The sequence below is a fragment of the Rhinolophus sinicus genome, chromosome 18, assembly GCF_057876585.1.
Source record: "Rhinolophus sinicus isolate RSI-liver-muscle chromosome 18, RSI-T2T, whole genome shotgun sequence".
Taxonomy (NCBI): Eukaryota; Metazoa; Chordata; class Mammalia; order Chiroptera; family Rhinolophidae; genus Rhinolophus; species Rhinolophus sinicus.
The window spans coordinates 10,613,094-10,631,777 of record NC_142518.1 but is presented as its reverse complement, the minus strand read 5'-3'; the positions used below and the strand labels follow the sequence as shown (position 1 = coordinate 10,631,777).

The 18,684-nt window shown below is 42.2% G+C and overlaps 1 protein-coding gene across 9 annotated transcripts in view; it reads right to left on the bottom strand.

Annotated features, from left to right (window-relative positions):
* The window catches only part of REPS2 (RALBP1 associated Eps domain containing 2), a 194,736-nt gene extending 180,486 nt beyond the window's left edge, over positions 1-14,250 (bottom strand). For all 9 annotated transcript variants that reach the window (XM_019746264.3, XM_019746269.3, XM_019746267.3 and 6 more), the window contains exon 1: positions 13,871-14,250. In XM_019746264.3, coding sequence (XP_019601823.2) covers positions 13,871-14,104 — 234 coding nt within the window. In that variant the 5' untranslated portion in view covers positions 14,105-14,250. The remainder of the gene's footprint in view (positions 1-13,870) is intronic.
* Positions 14,251-18,684: the final 4,434 nt, after the last annotated feature.

Below are 18,684 nucleotides of genomic sequence, written 5' to 3'. Positions count from 1 at the left end.
GATGTAATCTTTATCATATACAGGATTTATTAAATTAAAATAGGACAATCAGGGCAGGTGTCTCAGTTAGGATTATTAAAGTATCAATGTTTACATATTAGTTGAAAGTCCAAAAGTAGAAAGCAATATAGTTAGAAATAAACAGAGCTGGGGGAATTATAATTACTGACCTAGCAAAGGAAACACATTAACTAGTGAAGTGATAAAAGTCATTACTCTCCCTCATTTGAGAAGGATTATGAGTATTATGATAACCAATATGGACATAGAAAGAGAGCTGAAATCAAGTATAGTCAAGCTATGCCATAATACGTGAAACTAAGCTTGCGAATACAGTAACATTAATGGAAGAGAGGAAAATATAATACATACCAAAAGAGAAATCAAATACACATGAACCTGTACATAAATCCAATCTGCTTTCTTTTTTTTTTTTTTTATGGGTGGCCGGTTCGCTCAATTGGTTAGAGCGCGGTGCTACTAACACCATGGTTGCAGATTCGATCCCCACATGGGGCGCTGTGAGCTGCGCTCTCCTTAAAAAAAAAAAAAAAACCCAAACTGCTTGTAGTATTCAGTACAATTTCCCATTCTAGATGTAGAAGAATATAGAGTAGGGATTGGCAATTTTTTTCTGGAAATACTTTAGCTTCTGTTGGCTATATAGTCTTTGTTATAACTACTCAACTCGGCCACTGTAGTGAGAAAGCAGCCACAGATAATACATAAACACAGGAGTGTGGGTGTATGCTAATAAAACTTTAAGGAAACTGAAATTTGAATTTCATATAATTTTCACATGTCATGAAACTTTCTTTTTATTTTTTCCCCAACCATTTAAAAACCATTCTGAGCTCATAGGCCATACCAAAAAATAAAAAGAGATAGGTGACAGAATGTGTTTGGCCCATAGGCCATCCCCCGATAGAAGAATGCTTTCAGTATCAGAAACACTTCAACATAGTGAAACGCAAGAAGGAGCAACCAGGTCTCATATACTGCACAACAATACTTACCCGAAACAGAAAGGCACACTGGTAAGTATGCTTCATCTAGAAAATGGTTACAAAAATCGTTAAGAATATTTATGGGAATTAAGTATATTAATACACACAAAAAGTTCTAAGAATAGTATTGGATACCCAGCAAGCCATTCAACAACTATTTCCGATATTATTAACAAAAAGATATTCATACTGACTCCAAGAGAAAAGACAGAGGCGATGACTCCATTTCTGCAGCAGAACAATGCCTATCAGAATTAGAGAGATGACTTTTAGGTCTAAAATTCCCAGGCACGGTATTTTCTCAAGAGAGCCGAAAATTCTCAGAACGACAGTAAATTTTGTTTGAGCACCAGGAGCTGTTATTTACATATGAGACAAATTTCTAAAAGAAAGGTGGGTGGATGACAAACTGTTTGAGAATTAAGCTCTAAGAAATTGACCAAAGGACTTTTCAAAGGAAAAACTAAGATTATGGTCAACAGCCCATCCTTGGCCCCACGTGTGAGACCAATGTTCAAACTAGCCGGGGGAACTGACTTTCACCAAGGATCTATCTGTTCCATTTAAGAAAAGTCCGAGAAATTTATATTTGATAAACAGCTCAGAGCTCACCTAATTCCACCTGGCCGCTTGCTACTCCTTGGTTTAAAGTACAGGCACTTAGGCAGAACAATTTGTTCAAGAATAAGAGAATTCTACTACTTGCCCTCACACCCAATCTTGTGTAGAGAAGCCATTCACCTATCACCACGACAGGTGGCTCCAATCATTATACTTACCTGACCTGCAAAGGAACGTTTATAATTCATAATTAAACAGAGCACCACTACCTGCCTATTACAGATAAAATTACATTTGGAAAGAAAAAAAATCAGTATTCATTTTAATTTCACAACTTTAAACAATGGAATGCTGACAAAGCACCCTGCTTGCTGGATATCCACCCAACCACCTGTCACCAACAGCACCCTTGAACACAAAGGGCTATTTTTATGTAGTACACGATGGAGATAGGTAATATCCCATTGCCATGACAAGGTTTCCAGAAGATACATTAGCCCATGAAGAATGCAAAAGAGGACAAAGCTGTTCCTTTGCACTTGCCTTTACAGTATATGAGGAGAATTCCAAGTTTTTTTGAGTTTGCTCAATAGGGCCTGAGTGAGTCTGAGCAACACACAGAGAATCTGAAGTGGATACATATATACACAGAGAGCAATGTTTGGGTGAGGAAGAGTTCCTGCAGGAATCCTATCCTTCAGGGAATGAAAAAAGCCCAACTAACACAAAGCCGTACCACCAAACGTTACAATGCGCTTTCTACTCCCCTGAATTTATTTCTGGTCCTAGGGCGACCTTCCCCACCACATGCAGCTACTCCTGGCAGAATCTCCAAGAGGGCCACTCCACGGCTACGTTTTCTCCAGTGCCCTGAATAAGAACAAACACTGCAAGTCATGGAAATGCTCCACTCTAATCAAAAAGCACACACACCCCATCTCCAAATGCAGACAGATGGCCGCAGTCCTCAAGGCTTCCCTGGAGCGCAAAAACGCAACTCAGATGGGCAGGTCGCCCCTGTCCAGCTGTCTCCTACCCGTCCCAGAGGTCTTACACCCAGGTCCTGCTTGGCACAAATGGCCTTCCCTTGTCCCCACACCAGCCATGCCCCATTCGCCGTAGGATCCAGGGCAGTGGTTCCCAGGCCAGGTCGTAGCCCATGCTGGCTTTTCCTCCATGTGTTCCCCAGAGCCATTCCCAGCCCTTCTTCATCCCCTGTCCCTGGAGGCTGGCGTCTAGAAGCTTCAACATCCGGGCTCCCCTGCCTCTGGCTTCCATCTGAGTGAAGACAATGAGAGGCACTGCAGCACATCAGACGGCAGGAGACAGAGTGAGTTATCTGTCCCTCAGCCCATCCAGCCTCCCCTGGCCACCATCTGGCAATCTTCTGGCTGCGTTCTTCTAGAGGACTGCGTCGGCAGGGCAGCCAGCTCTCACAGCTCCAGCAAGAGCATTCCGTCCCCTCGCCCCTTCAGATCTAGGGACAGCACGGGCTTCCCGCTACCGCTAGTTCCCTCCGTGCTTCAACACCCCTGCTTTCAGTAAAACCCTGTGAGCATGCCATTTCCTGCAGGGCCCTGAGCAATACGTAGCCTTACCCTAATTTCTGATGGCTTCCGTGGCTCCAAAGTTTGATCGGCCTTGACCCTAGACTGTTCCATGCTCTGCTTCAGCATACCACAGAAGCTCCTTAGAAATGGCCCAAAACCTTACTCAGGCACACACCCATGGAATCCATCACCCTGTAAGCAAGAATTCCAACATTTACAAAGAATTGCTACGAAAGCAACAGCCTCTCTATTAAGGCACCATCAGGAAACCTTCCTTTCTTTTTCAGTTTGTCTCCTTGACAAAGAGCGAATTTCAACCCAAATAATTATGAAAAGTGTTGCCAGAAGTCATGTATCTCTGTGACCTTGGGCAAGTTACCGAACCTCTGCGCCTCTATTTTGTTTTCTTCAAACTGGAGATGACAGGGTCGACCGGTTGGCTCAGTTGGTTAGAGCGTGGTGCTCATAACCCCAAGGTCGCCGGTTCAATTCCCACATGGGCCAGTGAGCTGCACACCCCACAACTAGAATGAAAACAACGACTTGACTTGGAGCTAATGGGTCCTGGAAAAACACAACTGTCCCCCAATATTCCCCAATAAAAATTTTTTAAGAAGAAAACTGGAAATGACCATACCTACCTGGAGGTTTGGTTGTGAGAATTAAATGAGTGTTCTACCAGTATAGGACAGACCAAGTACACAGTAATCAGAAAATAAATGGCTAACTCCTACTATGAAGGTTATCACCATATATCTACAACCAGAGTAGATTTTGCCCCAGGGACATCTGGTATGTCTGGAAACATTTTTGGTTGTAACAACTAAAGGAGGCACAGATACTGGCATCTAGTGGGTAGAGCCCAGGGATGCTGCTAGACATGCTACAGAGCACAGCAAAGAATGACCTGGACCCAAGTGTCAACAGTGCCAAGGTGAAGAACCCTTGATCTAGAGCAATGAATAAATTAAACGATCTAAAACATCCACATGTGAAGCTGCACGTGTTTTAATTCCATTGTCATCACTCAGTAACAGGACTGTAACGGTACCGGAGTATATGCAAGGGAGAGGAGTTAAAACATTTTTAAACTGAAAGATCACAAAGGAAAAAAAAGCAAGCACACCAAACATCTCCAAGGGCAAAAAGCTGTTTGTGTTTTTCACAAGGCTGACCCTGAACTAAGGGAGAAACAAGGAGATTACTCTATTAACTGTGGTATTTGAAGGCAGCCAGGGCAAACGTTACACATTTAGAAAGCCTCCTTTTAAAAAACACAACAATTCTTAAGTGCTGGCTTTTATGGGATTAACTTTAATTAGTCAAAAAATTAACACAGGAGACCACTTAATTACCCCTAGGAGGCTGAACAAAGATATTTTTCTGTAAACCAATGGCAAAGTGTTAGAAATGAATGACGTCAAAGCAAACATTTATTACTAGCCTACTGTTGATAGCCTCTCCTGGTCATGAGTGAAATTATGAAGATAGCTGGGTTTCTCCAGTCTGCTAAAATCACTTTTGCCTTCAAGGCCATGGTCTAGCCAGTCTCAGAAGTAGAGATAATAGTGGTAAATAAGAGAGGCCCAACAGCCAGGGGTTCTCTGGAGTGAGGCAGAGCTGAGAGGGCCAAATAGAAAGGTCAGGAGCAGAGAGAGCTCAGAGCTGGAACTGCAGGGACCCCAGGGGCTTGTGGGACTGCTGGTTGAGGTCCTGGAGAAAGCAGCTGAGCATTCATTCACTCTGGGCTTCCTTCCCCATTGCAAGACGGACTAGAGGCAGAGGGACGACAGCGGCCTTAGGGAACTTCATTCCTGACCCAGCCTTGCCAGCAGTGCTGCTACCATTCTGACTTTGGAAATAATGAACTCCGAAGAACTGAAATTTCTAGTCCGGACACCTTGTTCAGAGCAGGGCTTCTTAACCTTTTTTGTGCTGTGACTCCCTTTGGCAGTCTGCATGGACCTCTTCTCAGAATAATGTTTTTAAATGCATAAAATTAAACACTAAAAATACATAGGATTATAAATGAAATATATTGAAATACAGCTATCAAAATATTTTTAAAAATAAGTTTGTAGTAGTAACACATGTGTTTATTAACACCATGAGTAAGATCAGCCAGTGCGTCTAAATTATTGTAAATTGTCATTGAAATACCTGCAACAACCGTAATATGATTGAAAAACTTCCTATTTCTACAGGTGATAAAGTCACAGGTACTGCTACCGTGTTTCCCTGAAAATAAGCCCTAGCCAGACAATCAGCTCTAAGGTGCCTTTTGGAGCAAAAATTAATTATATTATATTATATTATACCCGGTCTTATAGTAAAATAAGACCGGGTCTTATGTTAATTTTTGCTCCAAAAGACGCATTAAAGCTGACTGTCCGGCTAGGGCTTATTTGGGGGGAAACACAGTAGTACTGCTGTGGTTTATTGCCTGCATGCATAACAGAAGGAAATGCTCGATTTCAGCTCAGGTTAGTATAAAGAAAGACGCACTTTTCCCACATCTCAGTTCACAAAGCCCCGGACTGGACCGTGCTTTAGAGCAGTCCGTGCAGGAGCAGGCAAGCAGGGTATTCACGGCTGCTTTTCCACTTTTGTCCCCTGCCTCTTACTAGTTGAGAGGAAAAACAAACTGCCTCAAGACTAAACTTGAAAAGGATATCTAAGAAGATATGTATTTGCCAGTTGTCCTTGGCATGAGAAAATGAATTATGCATGAAAATATTTTTTGAGAAGATAAAGAAATTGGAAATGAGTGGTTGAGCAAAGACATGTATGTATTCTGGCTGCAAAAACCAAAACAGAATAATTTTCTGCTTCAGAAAATTCAGAAAGGCAAGCATGGTGGAGACCCTAAGGTGCCCCCCACCCCAAATAATTCTCACTTCCTGGCGTGTGCGCTCTCGTATAATCCTCTCCCCTTGGATGCAGAAAGAACCTGTGACTTGCATCTAACCAACAGAATATGGCAAAGGTGATGGGATGTCAGTCATCTAAGCCGACTGCAGAGAAACTCCTGCTGTCCTTTAAGGAGCCAACAGCCTCGCTGGGAGCTGCCTGTGGAGAGGACCGTGTGGCAGGGACCTGTGGGAGGCCTCTAGAAGCTGGCAGCTTTAGTCCTAAAATCATAAGGAACTGAATTCTACTGACAACCACGGGAGCTTGCAAGAGGTCCCCAAGCTCCAAAAAGGAATGCTGCTTGCCAACACCTTGATTTCACCCTTAAAAAACTCTGAGCTAAAGAAAGACCCAGTTAAGCCGTGTGAGGACTCTTGACCCATAGAAACAATGAGATATCAAATATGTGTTGTTTGAAGCTGCAATTTAAATCTGTGGAAATTCATTATAGACCAACGGGTAACTAGTGCAGTAACCACTAGCGGGGGTGACCAACCATCCCAGTTTACCTAGGACTGTCCTGGTTTGGAAACGGTAAGTCCCATGCATGCCCCCTCAGTACTGAACAACCCAGGTTAGTGGGTTGCTGCTGTGATCTGAATGTGCTTGCCCCTCCAAAACTCATGTTGAAAACCTACCCCGCAATGTGATGGCATTGGAAGGCGGAGGCTTTAGAAAGTGCTTGGCCGTAAGGGTAGAGCCCTCATGAATGGGATTAGTGCCCTTACAAGAAGAGGCAAGAGAGCTCCTTAGCCCTTTCCACCACATGAGGACAGTGCGAGAAGAAACCAGCTAAGAACCAGGAGAGGGGCCCTCACCAGACCCTGTATCTGCCAGTGCCTTGGTTTTGGACTTCCAGCTTCTAGAACTGTGAGCAATAAGTGTCTGTTGTCTACAAGCCAACAATGCTGTGGTATTTTGTGAGAGCACCCTGGACAGACTAAGATAGTTGCCCACCAACAGACATGTACTGAAGAACAGAAGGATATACATACAAAATACTAGACACTTACCTTTAGAAAACAAATAGAAAGTTTCAAAAAACCTGGAAAGGAACCAAACCCTTCTTAAAAAGTTACCAATAATTAGGAAAACAACTCAAGATTTCCTCAAAATCAATTTTCTATACCCTTAAAGTAGGGCAGTCCCTAGTTATGAGTGTGAAACTAGGACAATGTTCAAATCCATCTTGTATTTCTAGTCTTCACTTTGTTACTTTTTCAATCTCCCTATTGGTTTCCCCCAATTATTCCAAACCAGTTCTCAAACATTACTCTCTAAAAGACTACCAGTGGCTTGATTGCATGAAACCACCACTCAGACGTGCCATTCGACCACAGGCCATGGTATCTTTTCTGCCCATATCAAACCCCTACATGCTCCCATCTCCTCTGTCCACACCCAGATATCTTCCTTAAAAATAAAACACCATGAATCATATGACGTCTGAGACTTGCTTCAGGATAACAGAAGAGGAAGGGAACAAAAGTAGGAATGCAGATGTAATAGAATCGGCCATATATTGATGGCTGTAGAGCCTGGGTGACAAGTGCAGAGGAGTTTAATGTATTTTTCTACCTACTTGTTTGAGATTTTCCATTTGAAAAGAAGATTAGAAAAAAATAAGCTAATGAAAGCCTAATCAATTAGCTCAAAAGTACTCTAATATGCTCAAGAATATCAGTGTGCATTTTGCTATCTATAAAGGCATTTTTAATATTCGTACATGTTTAGAACAGTCCCCCAGTCATAAAAAGAAAAATGCCACCTACTTTCCTTAGGCCTAAAGGTTTCTACAGCACCATAATGATGTAAGTAATGAAGAGTAAGTAAAGAACAAGTAAGTAATAAAGATTTTTTTTTAAAAGGAAACATAAATGAACTAGAGCTACATGTGTCAACAAGGATGAATCTCAAAAATATAACAATGAGAGGAAAAACACGTTGCAGAAAGTTACAAAGAGGATGATACTCCTCATTTTAAGCTGAAAAGCCATATAAAACAATAGATGGTTTTAGTGGCATACACACACATATATACACACTATATACAGAGGGTGCCAAAAAAATGTATACACATTTTAAGAAAAGAAAAAACTGTATTAAAATTGTAATACTCAATATGTACTGATAACAAAAGATGAATACAAGTCACGTTTGACTTCTGCAATTACAAGAGGTGCTCCAAGTGGTTACCATCAGCGTCCAGACACTTCTGATGATGGCAAACTACTGCTTGAGCAACACTGACCAAAGCGTCCAATTGTATGCATTTTGGGGCACCTCCAGTATATACACACATATGTATATACACATACACACAATATATACACATACATATAATAAAGCATTAAAATTTTTTTCAAATCATGCACACCAAATTCAGGATAGTGGTAACCTCCAGGGTAGGAAGAGAGGAAAACAGGACCAAAACAGGGGTCACAGGAAATTTTCTCACTAACTGGGCTGTTTTACTTTTTTTTTATTTTTATTGGGGTGGCAATTGTTAGTAAAATTACATAGATTTCAGGTGCACAATTCTGTATCACATCATCTATATATCACATTGTGTGTTCACCACCCAGAGTCAGTTCTCCTTCCATCACCATATATTTGATCCTCCTTACCCTCATCTCCCACCCCCCACCCCCCACCCCCCTTACCCTCTGGTATGTTTTACTTCTTATGCTGAGTGTTGGGTGCACAGTTATTTGCTGTAGCTCTAGCTTGCACACCTGAAATATTTTTATGAAAGAGTCAACAAGTAACAATTATGCAAATATCCTCCTTTTAACCAGACAATGGTTTAAACCACTTTGGAGCTTACTACATCTGCTGGCATTCATTATCTTTTACAAAAAAAAAAAAAGGAATAAACACTTTCTATCTCAAACAGCATATATTCCTAGTTACTGTTTCAGTATGCTGGCCTTTCTCTTCCTAAAGTACATGCTACAAGGGGATATGATATAAATATGCAAAAATAGAACATTGTTTCATCTGTGTTTTTTAAAAATAGTTCTGGCTAGTAACCTACAACAGGAAAAAGTTCACAAGAATTTTGTCTTTTGCCTACAGTTTTCTTTAACGTCCAAACAGTTGCTTCAAAGAATTGCAAGACAACCTTTAAATATGACTTCCATCCAAAGGAGAGGCCATGTGCATGATTTTTTAAAATATCCCCTACTTCTCATTGCTTTGTTTTACTTCTTTATCTCAATCTAAGCTGCTTAAACAATCAGACATCATTTATTGGCTTTTCTCCCATTCAGTGATTTCCCCTGATAATACAGAATCAACAGTGTTTTATAACTATTTCCCTTAATGTCTAAGTTAACTAACAAGTCAGACATAGAAAGACAAATATCATATGATCTCACTTATATGTAGAATCTAAAAACCAATCAACCAACCCCCACTCCCACCCTCAATGCATAGATACAGAAAACAAACTGGTGGTTGCCAGAGGTGGGGGAGGTGGGGATGGGTAAAGGTGCTCAAAAGGTACAAACTTCCAGTTATAAAATAAATAAGTCATAGGGTTGTAATGTACAGCATGGTGACTATAGTTAATAACACTATATTGTATATTTGAAAGTTGCTAAGAGGGTAAATTGTAATAATCTCATCACAAGAAAAAAGTTTGTAACTGTGTGGTGATAAATGTTAACTAAATTTATTGTGGTCACCATTTTGCAATAAATATACAAATATCGAATCATTATATTGTACACCTGAAACTAATTTATAAGCCAATTATATCTCAATGAAAAATAAAGACACTATTTCAAAACAAAGAGTTAACTATCATATAAATGAAAATAATTATAATGACTACTTGAAATATTCAAAGCATTCCCAAAGACTAAGACACCATCCTAAGATCAATATTATAAATGAGTCTACAGTTTGTTAATTCATTATGTCAAGCACAAAACTTGCCAGCTTAAGGCAGACATTTTATTTCTAGATGTTTTATTTTAAATATTCTCTTACTCAAACTCTGAAGAATGAAAACATCTGCCCTGAAATGTAAGCTCTATGAGGACAGGAATTTGTGTTTGATGCATTGCTATAACCTCAGCAGCTAGAACCGTGTCTGATGAGCAATAGAAACTCAAATGCCTCAGATACACATCAAACCCAAACCTGATTCCCACCATACCCTTTGCCTGCTAGTAAAATGCTAGCCTTTGAATACCAATGATATACTTCACAACCTGGGAAACCCATCACCCTAACATTTGTAGTCCTTTGTCTTGAAGTATTTAACAAAAACTATTTACCTGTTTCTCAGATATTGATAGTTTCTTTTTCTAATTTAAATGTTTCATTCTACCAATTTTCTACCTATTACTAGAATCCTTTTAAAATAAATCAGCACATGAAGATAAATACTCTATAAAGAGTCCAAAAGGCCTTTTAAAATAGGCTATTATGATGCATTAAAATATAATTCAAAATGGCAAATAAGCCCGAGAAGATGGTCAACATCATATACCATTAGGGAACTGCAAAATAAAAGAACAATGAGATACCATTACGTACCTATTAAAACAGCAAAAATCTAGAACAGTGACAATACCAAATGCTGATCCTTATCATTTGTGGATCAACAGGATGTGGAGCAACAGGAACTCTCATTCACTGCTGGTGGGGATGCAATGGTACAGCCACTTTGGAAGACAGTTTGGCAGATTCTTACAAAAGTAAACATACTCCTACCATATGATCCAACAATCATGACCCTTGGTATTGACCCAAAGGAGCTGATAACTTAAGTGCACACAGATGTTTATAGGAACTTTATCCATAATTGCCAAAACTTGAAAGCAACCAAGGTGTCTTCCAGTTGGTGAATGGATAAACTGTAGTACACCCAAACAACGGAATATTATTCAGCACTAAAAAGAAATGAACTATCAAGCTATGAAAAGATACGGAAGAATCTTAGATGCATACTACTAAATGAAAGAAGCCAATCTGAAAAGGCTACATACTGTGTGGTTCCAACTGTGTGACATTCTGAAAAAGGCAAAACTATGGAGACAGTGAAAAAAATCAGTGACCAGCCAGGGGTTGGGGGTAAGAGGAAGGGATGAAGCACAGAGTGGAGCACAGAAGGCAGTGAAACTACACTATATGATACTATAAAGATGGATACATGTCATTATACATTTGCCCAAACCCATAGAGTGTACACCACCAAGAGGGAGTCCTAATGTAAACTGTGGACTCTGGGTGATTATGACGTGTCAATGTAGGTTCATCAACTGTAACAAATGCCCCCACTCGGTGGGGATGTTGATCATGATGGAGGCTGGGGCGGGGGGGAAGGGGTATATGTGAACTCTGCACCTTCCCCTCAATTTTGCTGTGAACTTGAAACTGCTCTGAAAAAATAAAGTCTATTAAAATATATTTTAATAAATTATATATATATATATATATACATATACATTTCAATTGAAAAAAATCCCTAAGATGATTCACTTCCATAACGAAGTAACAGTTGTAGTGGTTTATTTTTACTCCAACGAGGAGACAAAATTAAGTATTTTTATGGAACATTTACTCCAGGTAAGAGTTTCACCCTTCCTGGAACATTATGGTAATCTTAACTATATGCTTACCAAGAAGAAAAATCTGGCTGTTACCATAGAAACTACAAAGGCTGGTTGGTGCCACCATGATTTGAGCAGTTATACCTGTTGGGCCACTTAATTCTGAACTTATAGGTTTCTGTTTAACAGGGAAAGGGGGAAAAGTCCACATTTGTTTTAAATAATGGCTAATACACTCATGGAGGAGTGCAAATGCAGGTGAATGAAGCATGTGCGTGCATGCACACACACATATACACACCCAGACACACCACACCACACCCCACCAAAGTAGTTGGTAAAAATTAAGTGGCTGCCAGCTGCTGGCTTTGTTTGAATCTCTTCTGATTACATTTCCCTGTCTAGGATGGCTTTGTTGTTAATTTTCACCTGTAAGAAGAAGATTGGATGACTGCAATGGTGTTAGGTTAATGGGGAAGAATGTATTTTGTTTTGCTGGGCTGAAAAGGGGAGTTTAAAGCTCTGAGAGATTTACTACAAGCGATCCTCTAGGGACGTTCCCTGTTGCCAGCATCAGAAGCAGTCTTTTGCAAGCAGGTTTCGACCCGACATCAAGAATAGAATCTAATTCATGCAAAGGCACTGTGATTTAGGTTCTTTTTAAATCATCTGTAAATCAAGGGAGCATGGATTGTAACACCAGGAAAGCCCCTTCCCCAACTCCTCAAGAGGAGTTACCCAACATAATTCAAATTTAATATACCCAACCTTCTCTTATCACACTCCATCTATTACTGACAACAAAACAAGCCTTAATAGTGCCCAGCTGTCACTTTCTGTGTAGCCTCAGTCACTTATTCCTCTTCCAGTTGAGAAGTAGTGACAGCATTTAATCAATTTATTATGCTTGGGAGTATTCTGAGGGCCTGGTGTTAAAACCATGGCTTGTGTTTTAATACACTGACTTTTTTTCTCTACGTGGTCCAGCTCAACTACTCAACAGCAGTGGCAGAGCTATCTACATATCAAGGACTTCTTAAGAGACAATCAGCCATGCTAAATTCTGTGAATACTAATTATATTTTCGGAAATCCTGAATTCTAAAAGGTGAAAGATTACAGTGAGTAAAGTTACCCTCACAGACAGGCATATGCATGCTTCCGCAATATAAAATGCAGTCTTAAGCAATAAGGAAAAATCCCTACAAACAATGATATTGCGAGTAAACCATAAAACCTTCAGTGCGCCTTTGGAACTAGATTTTAAAATACCATTCCCCACTTAAAATATTCAATTGATGTTAACTTTCATACTGGCTATTGCTTTTAAGAAAAGCTTCATTTCACGTTTTGGGCCTGATATTAAGAATCTCATCACCATTTAGTGCTGGTAACATCAAAAGACTAAGTGCTTATCAAGTAGTCTTTCTCCAAGCTCCCAGGAAAGCACAAAACAAAACCAGCATCTGCTGTGGATCATACCCTCGTCCTTTTCCAGGTTTGGAGCAGCCAAAAGAAGGTGCCTGTGACACACGTTACTTACCAATTCTATTTTCAAATCCAAGTAATGATAATATGGGCAATACAGTTGTCCCCCATGGCAGACCTCTGGGTTCCACCTCTAGCCCTAAACAGGAAGCTTGGCTCTGCCCTGACAGACGTCCTATTGCAGCCCTGTGTCCCAGCTCTGCAACTTGTCATTAAGGCTTTCTAGTTTAATACTAATATTCAGAAATACGTTAGCGGGCAATATATACAGTAGATATGTATATATTACAAGTATATAGAGCGGACAACATTTAGTCCTGGGCCCCTGATCCTACAGACACACACACCACATACACTTCAAGTTCAAATCCCAGCAAGCCCCCCACCTCGGGCGCCCACCTCTTCCCACCCAACCAGGAGCGGGAAGGGCAGGAGCGAGCAAGAAGAGGTTAAACCACACACCAGCCAAAACAAACACCACTTCCAGAACAAGGCAAACTTTGGGTCTGGGCGGCTGCAGAGCCCCAGAAATAGCCGGAGGAAGGGAGGGAGTGCCAGTCCGTCTCAGGGAAGGAAGATGGGGAGCGCACCCAGCACTGCTAAGCTGCAGAAGAGGCTGGTGTCCCCCGGGGGACCAGGGCGTCGCCGCCATTCCCGGCTGCGAACCCCCTCTCTGCGACCTGATCAAGGCCTCTGGGTCCCTGTGGGCAGCCTTATTGCCCCACCCCGCCCCTTGTCCCCACAGAAATGCTCCTCATAGACCCGTAGGGGCACAGGGTGCGAGGACCTACCTGGTGCAGCGTTTCGGCGGGCAGCTGCGACGCCCGAAATAGGTCGGCCACGGGGCCCGCGGCTGCGGTGGCTGTACCGGGGGGAGCCCTGGCGGCCTCAGGGGGCCCGGATCCGGCGCCCCCGCCTGCAGCGCCGGTGCACCGCGCGAAGATCTCGGAGTAGCACTGCTGCTCGCCCTCGCTCAGCAGCAGCGGCGGCCCGGAGCCGCAACCCCCGCCTGCCGCCGCCTCCATAGGGCCTAAAAGGGGGCCCGAGGGAGCACCGTCCCCGATGGGGCGCTGCCGCCTTCACCACAGCCTCCGCTGCCTCAGCCTCGGCCTTGGTCGCCGCCACCGCCCCCACGCCCCGCAGCTGCGGCGCGGCCGCTTCCTCCGGGCGCCTGCCGGCCCCGCCCCCGGACTTGAATGTTGTGCCTCCACTGCGCGGCACATGGAGACAGGCGCGGCGCCGACCAATCTAAGCCTGGGATGACACCCAGGCCCCGCCCCCGCCCCCCGCCGCTCGCCCCGCCCTCCCCACGCCCCGCCCGCGCACCGCCAGGTAACTAACTCCGCACGCCTCCAGCCTCGCGCGGGATCACCTGCTCCACCCGCGCCCCCCGACTGGAGAAGGCGGGGCCAGCGCCGTTCCGCGCCCACCCTGCAGGTGAGGGGCGTCTTTGACTCTCGGTCCAGGCTGGGAGTGGGAAGCACCTGGAGAATGGCGCTTTTCTGGGGGCGGGGAAGGCAGTGGTGTTTTTTTCCCTAGGATGCTGGAGCAGGTGTCCTGCTCACCGCACGCCGTGCCCTTCCCAGAATAGGGAGGAGGCATGGGAAATTAGGCTTTCCTTTTTCCATAGCAGTACTGCTTAAGTCCTGAAAAGCTGAAAAATAGAGATCTTCATACGAATGGGGTCCCAGGAACTCCCCATGATGTTCAAGGTGGCGGCGAGGTTAGGCCGCTTTCTAAGGGATGGCTCAAACCTGGAGTTGAGCCTTAAAAAGGAATAACATCTATTAGTGTTAAATACTGGGGTAATAGGAATAAAAAAGACCCTGGAAAGAACTGCACATGTATATGCATTAAGCCTCGCTGGGAAACACCCAAAGGAAAAAAATCAGTCCAAGGTTAACCACTAATAAAAAATACGTTTTAGAATTTGGTTTAATAAAGAAATATATAAAACTTTCATCCCAAATAGTTTTAATTAAAAACAGAAGACAAACAACATCTCAAGAAATAGCACATGATGGTAAATATACTTTGGTATTTTGGTTAACTACAGTAAGGACCAAGGACAGGAAAAGAAAAGAAAAATCAGTAGATGGTTAAGGGGGTGGGGGAGACATATAAGAAGAAAAAAGAAAAATTATGTCAATTCATAAACAATAGCCAGAGTAATATTTCCTTTTTGGAATATGAAGAAATGAAAGAGAAGAGGATCCACTCCAAAAGCAGGAAGTTCTTATCTCTTCACTATTTCCTTACACAAGATTATGAAAGCAGTAGGCTTGGGGACAAGAGTACAGAAAGGATAGGTAAGTTAGGAGCAGCAAAGACTAACTTAGCTGGGGGACTTCCATTTCAAAATCTCACCACCATTGTATCTTCCACAACTGTAATACCTTCTCAGAAGAACTGGAAGCCAAGAGATCATGTTTATTCTCTTCCTACTTTCCAAGTTCTGTACAGGCTTCCCTGAGAATCGCCCATCATTCTAACAGAGGTTAGAAAGGGACCCATTATTCATGATAAATGCCAAACCCTAGTTTCCCCTGTGACTCCTGCGAAAAGAAACGCGAGGTGTAATAATCCTTAACATTCATATAGTTCAAAGCCACATTACCTCGTTTAAGCCCCACGGTAACTCTCTGAGGTAGGTTGGGAAAACATTTTTATCTTGATTTTGCAGATGAGAAGATGGATGCAGAGACCGTGGGATTTGCCCAACTGAATACTAGATTCAGAGCTGATCTTCATTACTCAACTCAGTTTCATAAATTTGACAGATATTTCTTAAGCACCAGATACTGCAGAGATGGGTAAAAACTCTCACATCTGTACCTATCAGTCCATCAATCAACACTTATTGGTAAACGGAATATTGACTACGTCCCTCCAGGAGCACTGTGAGGGATTTTTTTTAAAAAATACAAGATGTGTTGCTTTCAGGGAGTTTGCAGCCTCACTGAAAAAGACAAAACTAACAGAACAAACAAAAACAAACAATAAAAGACAATATATAATTAAGTGCTAAATTGTGTACCTCGAGCTAAGTGTTGTGGGAGTTTAGAGAACAGAGAAAATCCATGAGCCAGAGTTCAACCAAAAAGGCTTGATGAAGGGGGCCTGAGACGGATGGTGACAAATGGGTGGGGCTGGGGAGATGAAAGGACAGGACTGAGAAGGAGGATCAAGGGAGAGGGAGGAGCCAGAGACACTTGGTGCCAAGGAACCCATGAGTGAGGGACAGTAAGCGTTAAGCGGGTCGGGGCAGGAGGGAGGGGCGGCCTCTGACGGGTTCTAGGATGCCAGAAGGCAAGCTCAAAGAACCACTGGTGCGGCCACAGTGACTGAACAGCAGTAACATTTAAACGCAGGACACAGGAAGGGAAAATAGCATTTTAAAAATGTTTTTATATCTAAGGAATGCCAAGTACTGTTCTTTACTTCTACAAGCTTTTTGAATAGAAGAAATAGTTATCAAACACATGTAAGAATGTAGAAACTCTAACCACTCATATCCTTAAGGCTGACAGTAAACAACGTTTTAGAAGAGAATTTCCTTGTACTCTTGCAGTTCTAAACTTACGCATTTGTTTGGGCTCCATCATGGCCAGAAAAGCTAGAATGATAATATATTCAGAAATAGCCAAGAGATGGTTTTAAGTTGTGCTTTTTTCCCCTCTAAGTCCAGCTTCAGTGCCCTGAATGAAGATGATAACAAACTCAGAAGAAGGCGCCGGTTACCTATAGGGAAGAGTTTTCTAAAGCACCAGTTGGAAAACTAGATCCAGTTGCCTGGTTTTGTATAGCTCAAAAGCTAAGAATGGGTTTCACAATTATTTAGTGGTTGAAAAAAATAGTACTTTCTATGCATTGAATAATATTTCAGGACATGTTAAAATTACTTAAAATTTACATTTCAGTGTCCATAAGCAAAGTTTTATTGCAACACAGCCACGCCTATTCATTTATGAGTTGACTATGGCTGTTTTCACACTACAATGGCAAAGTTGAGTCATTACTTGAAACATTTACTCTCTGGCCCTTTACATAAAAAAAAATTTTGCTGACTCCTATTCTAAAGTATGAAGACCTAATATTTTCTTATACCTACAGTCAATTTATGGGTCACCTGGGAAAGGGCGGTATGGAGAATTCTATTTGGCTTCTCTGAGCCTCAGAATTTTCATGAGTAATATGGAGATAGTTAAGATTGTATCTCAAAGATTGGTGAACTTTAAAAAGTACTTTCCAAGGGACTGACCAATGTACAGTAGGCCCCTCCATCTGCGGTTTCACTTTCCATGGTTTCAGTTACGTGTGGTCAACCGTGGTCTGAAAACATTAAATGAAAAATTCCAGAAATAGACAATTCATGTTTTCAATTGTGTGGCGTTCTGAATAATGTGATGAAATCTCTGTGCCACCCACCTGGGAGGTGAATCATCCCTTTGTCCAGCATCCCTACGCTGTATATGCTCCGGGCCCATTAGTCACTCAGTAGCTCTCTGTTATCAGTATCACAGTGCTTGTGTTCACGTAACCCTCAGAGTAGCCTAACACTACGTTCTCCTCACTTCATCTCATCACTTAGGCATTGTATCATCTCACATCATCACAAGAAGGGTGAGTACAGTACAAGATATTTTGAGAGAGAGACCACATTCACATAACTTTTATTATAGTACATTGGTATAATTGTTCTACTTTATCATTAGTTACTGTTGTTAATCTCAGTACTGTTGTTAGTTACTGTTGTTACTGTGCCTAACTTATAAATTAAGCTTTATCACAGGTGTGTATGTATAGGAAAAAAACACAGCGTATATAGGGTTAAGTACTATCTGAGGTTTCAGGCATCCACTAGGGCTCTTGGAACGTATCCTCGTGCATAAGGGACACTACTGTAAAGACTAAATCATCACTTCTTTGGCTGATTTTAACTTTTGTTTTGCTAGAAGTTTAAAAAGGCAGATCTTTAACAGTGTGAGAGGGAATCCTATTCCCTTGGCCGCATTTTTTCATGAGGCAGTTTCCTCTATTCCCCAGGAGGGAGCATTGATGAAGTAACATTGGTGCTTCTCCCAGCTCCTCTCATTTACTCTTCTCTAAGGAAGAAGTGATGGAAGGGAAAAGAAACTGATCATTCCTGGTTCCAACAGTGTCTCTGTCCCTGTCCCTCTCTGTCTCTGTCCCTCTCTCTTATTCATATTCTCTCTCTCCCTCCCTCTCTCCCCCCTATATATATATCTCCCACCCCCACCATCACCACCCCTGAATTCCGCTGCCCTTAAAGGGAGATCCACTCTATACCTGCTCCCACATGGAAAGTCCACCTAGTTTAGGGTCACACTCTGTTCCTACTTGCAGGACTTGATGGGTATAAGACAGCAATTTTCTTGCAGCTTCCCAGGTAAAGGCCTGTTTTGTGGACGCTCTCTGTGGTGGGGAAGGAACAGGGAAGGGAGAATAAGAAGAAGCCTGATGGTGGACACAAACCCAATCCAAATGTCTAATCCAACTCCAGCAACAATAAAGTTGATGATGGCACATGGACCTCACTGATAGAGGAAGAGAGAGGTTGGAGAACTTGGATCCCAGTATGCTA